The sequence below is a fragment of the Oryctolagus cuniculus genome, chromosome 9 (assembly GCF_051225735.1).
Source record: "Oryctolagus cuniculus isolate XC-2025 breed Fujian yellow rabbit chromosome 9, ASM5122573v1, whole genome shotgun sequence".
NCBI classification, from domain to species: domain Eukaryota; kingdom Metazoa; phylum Chordata; class Mammalia; order Lagomorpha; family Leporidae; genus Oryctolagus; species Oryctolagus cuniculus.
In genome coordinates, this window is record NC_142875.1 from 83,222,575 (window position 1) to 83,231,699 (window position 9,125).

The window sequence follows — 9,125 nt, forward strand, 5'->3', positions numbered from 1 at the left end:
AAGGGGAGTGACATGGGAGGCCCCCCAGGAGACCCTCCTACCCCTAACAGGCCTGAGAGCAGAGTGGTGGGCCTGGCTGGCCCCCTTGTGTTGCATGGTGGAAAGCAATCACAAATGGAGTTGGAGAAGCCACCTGTCATGGCTGTGCATTCCTGCGCGCTTCCCCCTTTAATTCCTTTCTGTGTCCAGGGAGGGAGACTGGGCGGAGGGCTTGTCCCCAGCCCGGGGCTAGCCCGAGAGCTCCTGAAGGCAGTGACTTATTTCATTCATATTTACTCACAGTGTTTGGATGCCTGCCACTCCAGCAGTGTCTGCCACATGGACTGACAGCCTTCACATTGCTGAACGCTGAGTGAGGATCAGCACCAGGCCTCAGGAGTTCAGGTAGGGTGCTGGAGAAACAGAGAAGCAGGTGCTGAAGAAATGTTTGGAGTCTTGAACCTCATAAACCTCGGGGTTTTTAGGGCCTTGGTCTCTTATGTGCTAGGACAGTCTTGTCACTCTTCCATGCAACAGCTGCCACATTTGTTTGTTTGTTTTAAGAAAATCTGGAGACCATGTGCGTGCTCTCTCTCTCTGATTTATATTGGCATCTTCAAATCGGGAACTAAGCTGTTTTGTGTCAGGAGAAGGCATTTCGCTTCATAGTTAAGACACCCATGTCTCACATCAGAGTGTCTGGGTTTGATTGCCAGCTCTGGCTCCCGATTCCAGCTTTCTTCCAGTTCAGACCCTGGGAGGTCGAAGTGACAGCTCTTGCAATTGGGTTCCTGTCACATAGGAGGCCTGGCTTGTGCTCCCCATCTCTGGCCACTGCAGGCATTTGGGCCATCTCTACCTGTCTCTGCCTCTCTCTTTCTCTAATAAATAAATTAAAATCTTAAAGACATAATTATTTCATGCATTATCCATTTCATGTGACTGCAGATAGTACCGTTTTGTTCAGTCAAGGCTGTGGAAAAGGTTGTGGAAAAGAAATGTAGAAAGATTTTCGCTTCTCTCTCTCTCTCTCTCTCTTTTTTTTTTTTTTTTTTTTTTTTTTTTTTAGATTTATTTCTTTGAAAAGCAGAGAAAGGGAAAGATCATCTGCATGTTCACTCCCCAAATGGCTACAACAGCCAGGTCTGGGCCAGGCTGAAGCCAGGAGCCAGGAACTCCAGCCGAGTCTCCCTGTGGATGGCAGGACCCCAAGTACTCGGGCCATCTTCCACTGCCTTCCTAGGTGCATTAGCAGGGAGCTGGATTGGAAGTGCAGCAGCTGATGCTCTGCTGTGAAATCCTGGCACCAAAACCAGCAGCTTAACCCACTACACCACCTCGCCAGCACCTTCACTTCCTTTCTTAGTGAAGATTTTTAAATTTATGCTTGATTTCATTGATCTCTTTTATCCTTCTTGGGAAAATTCTTTTTTTTTAAAGATATATTTATTTATATGAAAGTCAGAGTTATACAGAGAGAGAAGGAGAGGCAGAGAGAGAAAGAGGAGAGAGAGAGAGAGAGAGTCTTCCATCCGATGGCTCACTTCCCAGTTGACCACAATGGCCGGAGCTGTGCCAATTTAAAACCAGGAACCAGAAGCTTCCTCCGGGCCTCCCACATGGGTGCAGGGGCCCAAAGACCTGGGCCATTTTCTGCTGCTTTCCCAGGCCACAGCAGAGAGCTGGATTGGAAGTGGAGCAGCTGGGTCTCGAACTGGCGCCCGTATGGGATGGTGGCACTGCAGGCGGCAGCCCCGCCCGGGGCACCACAGCACCGGCCCCCCTTCTTAGGAAAATTCTAAAACATACCTGCCTAATTGAACATTATAGATTGCTTCCAATTTCAAAACTCTTCAACTTTCTTCTAAGAAAACATTCCTTGAACCAGTGCTGTGGCTTAGTCAGTAAAGCCCTTGTGTGATAACAGCATGCTGAGTTCGAGTCCCGGCTGCACCCCCTTTTTTTTTTTTTTTTTTTTTTTTCTGACAGGCAGAGTGGACAGTGAGAGAGGGAGACAGAAAGGTCTTCCTTTTCCATTGGTTCACCAAGTGGCTGTTACAGTTGGCGCACCGCGCTGATCCGAAGCCAGGAGCCAGGTGCTTCTTCCTGGTCTTCCATGCAGGTGCAGGGCCCAAGCACTTGGGCCATCCTCCACTGCACATCCTGGGCCGCAGCAGAGAGCTGGACTGGAAGAGGAGCAACCAGGACAGAATCTGGCACCCCGACCAGGACTAGAACCCAGGGTGCCAGCGCCACCGGCAGAGGTTTTAGCCTATTGAGCCGCGGCACCGGCTTTGGCTGCTCCACTTCTAATCCAGCTCTCTGCTAATGACCTGGGAAAAGCAGCAGAAGATGGCCCACATGTTTGGGCCCCTGCCACCAATCTAGGAGACCCTGATGAAGCTCCTGGCTTTAGCCTGGCCCAGCCCCTGCCGTTGGCAGGCTTCTGGGGTGTGAATCAGCAGAGGGAAGATCTCTCTCTGGCTCTCCCTCTCTCTCTGTCACTGATTTTCAAATAAAATAAATAAATCTTTAAAAGAACACAAGCGCTCATATATGTTAGATATTAAACATATTTAGCCAAGTAGACACAAGACTAACAATTAAGCAAACTCAGATGCCTGTTCCACATAATAACTCTAGTTGCTTAATCCAAGTTTTTGTCCAAGGGGCTGGTGTTCTAGCATAGTGGTTCAAGCCACCACTGTTGGAGCACTAGTTCGAGTCCTGGCTGCCCTGCTTCTGACCCAGCTCCCTGCTGATGTGCCTGGAAAGGCAGCAGAAAATGTTCCAAGTGCTTGGGCCCCTGCCACCCATATGGGAGACCAGGGTGGAGTTCCTGGCTCCTGGCTTCAGCTTGACCCCGCCCCCCAGCCATTGTGGCCATTTGAGGACTGAACCAGTGATGGGTGATGTCTCGATCTCTCTCTCTCGTTGCCTTTTAAATCCTTTTTTTTTTTTTTTTAAGTTTCCGTCTGAATCTGTCCCGTGAAAGTATCACTGTGTTCCAGTCCACATTGGGGAGAATTGAGCCCTGAGGGTGATGGAGAGTGCACGCTGAGTGATAAACTTGCCCTGGCGTTCCTCCTCTCGCAGCAGGTGTAGATAAATGGCAGTGCGCAAAGCTCCTAACTCACGTTCCCAGCAGGATTACCCTTCACCTCCTCTAGTCCTGTGATAGATGGACTTGCTGGGAGCCCCTCCCAATCCCACAGTGAGAGCCCTTCCTGGCGCACACATCCTCAGGTGGACGCCATCAGGCAGTGCCTGGGTCGGAGCCATCTTAGCCCTGGGTAACACCAGCTGTAGGAGGGGATGACTTACAATAGAGAAGAGCAAACCTGCCAAGTGCGGAGATTGTGATGTGCAGAGGAGCAAGCCGTAGCTGGCTCTTCCTGGGGTTCTTTCACCTCCATCCCAGCTGCTACCCTTGTGCTGGCCCGTGGAAATAGGCCAGGTCCCCAGGAGAAGCAGGGAGCCGCCCCTTTTGGGGGAAGCCCTGTTGTTGCAGCCTAGTAAGTTTTTAAAGAATTTTCCCAACACTATAGGAAACAGAACTACCACTGGCAGCCAGAAAAATCTAATGAAAAAGTTCCAAATGAATCATCAGTGATCTTGGAACTACTGTATTTTGGGCCTCAAATACAGGGCTCCTTTCATTCATTCATTAACTGTTAGTGAACACTTTCTAACTGATGCTCCTTTTGTTGGGGCTCTGGGGCAGATACTGAGAATCAGGAAACATGGCACTGGGCCCAGGATGTCACAGTCCAGTTGGGGAGACAGAAGTGTTCATAACTAATTTTACTACTGTGCAATAATGCTATATAGTACAAGTAGACAGGAGCACTTCAGAACGCACAGGGAAAATGAATCTGAGAGCCACAGGCAACCATCAGAAAAGTTGGAGAGACTTTAGCATAGGATTTTAATTGATTGATTCAAAAGGCAGAAAGAGAGAGACAGGTCTGCATCCACTGGTTCACTCCCCAAATGGCCTCAACTACCAGGGCTAGGCCAGGCCGAAGCCAGGAGACTAGAAATCCATCCAGTCTTCCACATGGGGTAGCAGGGCCCAATTACTTGGGCCATCATCCGCTTCTTTCCAAGGCATGTTAGCAGGCAGCTGGATCAGAAGTGGGGGCAACCAGGGGCCGGCAGTGTGGCATAACAGGTAAAGCCGCAGCCTGCAGTACCAGCATCCCGTGGGCACTGGTTCAAATCCCAGCTGCAAGACCAGAAAAAAGCTCCTGGCTCCTGGCTTCAGCGTGGCCCAGCCTTGACCATTGTGACCATTTGGGGAGTGAACCAACAGATAGAAGATGGTTCTCTCTCTCTGCCTCTCTGTAACTCTGCCTTTCAAATAAATAAATAAATCCTTTTTTTAAAAAAGTGAGGCAGCCAGACTTGAGCCGGCCCTGCAGTATGGAACGCCAGCATGTAAGTAGCAGCTTAAGCCCCTGTGTACAATGCCAGGCTGTAGCCAGGATCTTAAAGGACAAATAGCAGGTTTTCAAGACTGAGAAAATGAGGGCAGGCAGAGGTACAGCGTGAACAAAATACAAGAGCTGAGAGCAGCGCGTGGGTCGGGAAGTGGCAGTAGGTGGCCCTGGCTTCTTGGGAGGGACCCTCGTGGCATCCTGCTCCCGTTGCTGCAAAGACCTGATGTTAGAGCCACGACACAATCCCGCCTGCTAAGCACCCCCCCAGCTCCTCCTGGAATCTGCTCACCGGGTGTGAAGGGAGCCACCGATCGCTTTACTCGATGCTTTCACATCTAGAGAAGCAGGAGAACCTTTATCCTCCATAGGAGAGAAAGTGAGACAGGAGCAGAAAAAAGCAAAACCCTCTACCACGCAGCACAGACCCACTGGGCACAGCTCCGCTCCCTCACTGCCTAACTCCCACCACAAGTACTCCAGCAAAATGCTTGGATGACATGAAGTCGTCCCTTGAGAAAACGGCTTCACTTTGCTTCCGAAGCTTTACAGAAATCAGGAAAAACTCATCTTGGTGGCCCAGACTTTCAAGTAGATTTTTACCCAAAGAGGCTTAATCAAGGGCTTCTCCCAGCCTACCAGCCTTGAACTGAGATCCAGGAGATACAATCCCAGTTACCTGGTGCGAGCCCCCAGGGCACACCTGGAGATCCCACACCACTGATACTTGGTTTTCTGTTCCCCTGAAGCCATAGTGTGGCATAAAAGCTTCTCTACAAAACGACCTATCTTCTAGGAACTTCTAACCAGACCTAGATGACCTGCATGGCTGTTTGGTTCTTGCTGGAGTCCTGGACCCTTCCGTCCTCGGTAAGTTCAGGCGTCATTCATCACTAGCGTAGCAACAAGAGCAGTAGGAAATGTCGGTGTCTGACATTGATGAGAACAGAAGGCGTGCGCGGGACTCTTCAGCAGCCTGCACAAATCATCTTGGTGTTTCTGGTGCTGCTGCTTAGAAGCAGTTGTTCATTTTTTTTTTTTAAGATTTATTTTATTTATTTGAAAGACAGCGTTACGGAGAGAGGTGGAGACAGAGAGAGAGGTCCTCCATCCGATGGTTCACTCCCCAGATGGCCGCAACGGCTGGAGCTGCGCCAATCCGAAGCCAGGAGCCAGGAGCTTCTTCCAGGTCTCCCACGTGGGTGCAGGGGCCCAAGGACTTGGGCCATCTTCTACTGCTTTCCCAGGCCACAGCAGAGAGCTGGATCGGAAGTGGAGCAGCCAGGTCTTGAACCGGCGCCCACATGGGATGCCGGCACCTCAGGCCAGGGCTTCAACCCACTGTGCCACAGCACCAGCCCCCATCAGCAACAGTTGTTCATTTTACAACACCTGCTTTCCGGTCGAACCAGCTCAACAAAATGAATAATAATAACTTTCTGTGTGTGGTCATGATCGAACATATCACAGGAACTACCTGTGTGAAGTCTTCCTGTGACATGAGGTTGAGGAAAGGGATGCACATTTCTGGGTGAGGACACAGTCTGATCAGAAGGTCAAGGCTCGCCTAAGTAGCCGTGAGCCTGTGTAGAAACCCGTGAGTCCCCTGGAAAGCATCTGAACAAAGGTAGAAGTGCAGGAGAGCACCTCCAGTGGAGACTGGAGAAGAACTCACAGCAAAGGCGCACTGCATTGATGGGCTGTGGGCTGACGGTGAAGGGCATGTCCTTTTGGTGCAAAATTTGAAATCTCTGCACAGTTTTTTCATAACATGCTTTTGCCACAGACTTTTTGAAGACCCATCATGCTATTTCATCTAACCCTCACCAAAAAAGTTCTTAAAATTTGTTCAAATGAAAGGACTATTACAAATTAATGTGCTGAGTCTCAAGTCAAATACACGTTGGCCAGAGCTGCCCGTAATGGAAATCCTGCTCTTTCACAGGACGACTCCCAGCAGGAGGAGAAAGGAGCTCCACAAAGGCATGACAGAGGCCAGATCAATTGTGGTGCTGAGGGAGTCAGTAATGGCGGGAGCAAAGGAAGGGACCACAGGTTGGGACCATTAAGGCAATTAACTGACATGGAAAGCTGACAGAGGAATGAGATTGTAGAGAAAAATAAGAGTATCATCATGGTTACTAGTTTAAATGATAGCTATAACTTCACTATATCAATCCATTAATAACAATAGTTAACACTTACTGTTTAGCAGGTGCCCCACCAAGTGCTTTACCTGCATTATTTCGTGTTAAACAATATCATTCCATTCTCCAAACAGGTTTATCACCATCATTCCAATTACAATGGAAATCGAGGAACTCACAGCAGTCGGCTCAAGGGCCCCTCAGACTCCTTCAGGATGTCCAAGTTTGCAAAGTCAAAACTGCTTCTACAGCAATACTGAAATGTTACTCTTTTTTTCAGAGATGAATTTCCACTGGTAGTGCAAAAGAGTGCTGTCACTACGGCACTAATCAAGGCATTGACGCCAAAATGTACTGTGGGAAAACAAACAAAGCCAAGTTCACTTACAAGGGTACTTGATGAAGCAGTAAAAATTTAATTACACCCTTGACTACACAGCTTTTTAATTTGAGGGTACTTTTAAAAGTTCTTAGAAAAAAATGGAATTACAGGTATGTTCAGGGGCAGGCATTTGGCCTGGTGGGTAAGATGCCTGCATCCCACAGTGAAGTACCTGGGTTAATTCTTGGCTCCACTCCTGATTCCAGCTCCCCACCAATGCACCTGGGAGGCACAAGTGAATTTCCAAATAGTTAGCTTCCTGCTATCCATGTGGGAGACCTAGATTGAATTCCTGACTCCTGACCTGGCCTCTATGGGCATTTGAGGAGTGAACCAATAGATGGTCCATCTTTCTGTCTGTTTCTGTCTCTCTCTCAAAAAAAAAAAAAATTTTTTTTTCTTTTAGTTCTGTGTTGTGGCACAGCAGGTTAAACCACAGCCTGCAAAGCAGGCATCCCATATGGGTGCCAGTTTGAGTCCCAGCTGCTCCACTTCCCGTCCAGCTCCCTGCTAATGCACCTGAGGAAAGCAGCATAAGATGGCCCAAGAGCTTGGGCCCCTGCACCCATGTGGGAGACCAGATGAAGCTCCTGGCTCCTGGCTTCAGCTTGTCCCAACACTGGCTGTTAGGCCATTTAGGGAGTGAACCACCAGATGGAAAATCTATTTGTTGCTCACTCACTCTCTAACTCTGCCTTTCAAGAAATAAATCTTTAAATATAAATACATATGTATATGTTTATTTGAATGCAAAAAATTGTTTTGGAATTCCACGCATAGTTTTTTGTAATACTCATTTCCTAAAAACTTTCTGAAGTACCCTCATGTTTTAGGGACAAATTGAGAAATAAGCATACAATTCCTTTGCGTATCAAAGTATGCTATCTCAAGCAAAAACACTAGTGAGATTCCTTGAGTTGCAAACTGAACTAGCTGATTTTTTCAGGTAGAAAAGCTGACAAACTGTAGTTATGCAGGAGCTGAACAAACACTTTTTCAAAAATAATCAAAGTGAACCTGCCACTTCAGAGAAAACTACTGATGTAATTTGTTGCCAATGACAACATTGAAGTTTCCTCGAAATTACAAGTTTGCCTCCATGAGCTTAACAGTCTCCCAATCCTTCAAGACTTTTTTTGATGAAATCAATGATAGTGTTAACAAGCATGGTTTTTTTTTTTTCTTTTTGAGACTACAGAGTGAACTACATCAACCTGTGGGAGACCTGTGCACTTTGGCAGAATAATATTTTCCAAATAGCCTAGGTAGAACACAAAAGCATGCATGGGTAAAAATTTCCATTCAAAGTACCAGACAGACTGAAATCTGATATGGTTTCAGACTTCTTGTTACAACTAAGTTTAAGAGACTCCTAATTGTCTCAAATTTGGATGTAACATCAATGAATGATTGGTAAAATATTTCCAGCTCTGCTTTTCAACTCACATCTGTGTGAGACTGGATTTTCTTCATTTACTTCATCCAAAACACCATAACCCAAAGATAAGATGAAGAAACAGATCAAGACTACCTGTTCCTCTTAAGCCAGACATTAAAGGAGTTTATAAAATGTAAAGCAACTATATTCTTCTCACTAATTCTTTACATTTAGAATATGGTTTTCATTGAAATACATCAATATTGCTGAGTTTATTATAAACTTAAAATGAATTAATAAGTATGTTTCAATGTCTCAGCTTTATTTCATTTTTTCTTTTTAAAATGTATTTATTTGAAAGGTAGAGTTACAGAGAAAAAGGGAGAGACAGAGACAGATCTTCTACCCACTGACTCACACCCCAAGTGGCCACATATGACTGGGGCTGGGCTGGGCCAAAGCCAGGGTCTAGAACTCCATCCAGGTCACCCGCATGAGTGCAGGGGCCTAAGGACTTGGGCCATCTTCCACTGCTTTCCCAGGCCATTAGCAGGGAGCTGAATTGGAAGTGGAGCAGCCGGAACTTGAACTCACACCCAAATGGGATGCAGCATTGCAGCCAGAGAGATTACCCGCCATGCCGCAACACTGGCCCCTCAATTTTATTTCTAGTACAGCAAATATTTATAGATATAATACCCGCATAAGCCAAACTTCTTTGGAGTTTTCAGTGATTTTTCAGAGTCTGAAGGCATCCTGAAAACTGTCAGCCAGACACATAACTTAGAAACTGTGGAAGT

The 9,125-nt window shown here is 47.1% G+C and overlaps 1 protein-coding gene across 1 annotated transcript in view; it reads right to left on the reverse strand.

The window, feature by feature from the left end:
• B3GLCT (beta 3-glucosyltransferase) overlaps positions 1 to 5,171 on the reverse strand; it is a 135,518-nt gene extending 130,347 nt beyond the window's left edge. The window contains exon 1 of the mRNA XM_051831762.3: positions 5,098 to 5,171. Within this exon, the coding sequence (XP_051687722.2) occupies positions 5,098 to 5,171 (74 nt within the window). The remainder of the gene's footprint in view (positions 1 to 5,097) is intronic.
• Between the last annotated feature and the right edge of the window lie 3,954 nt (positions 5,172 to 9,125).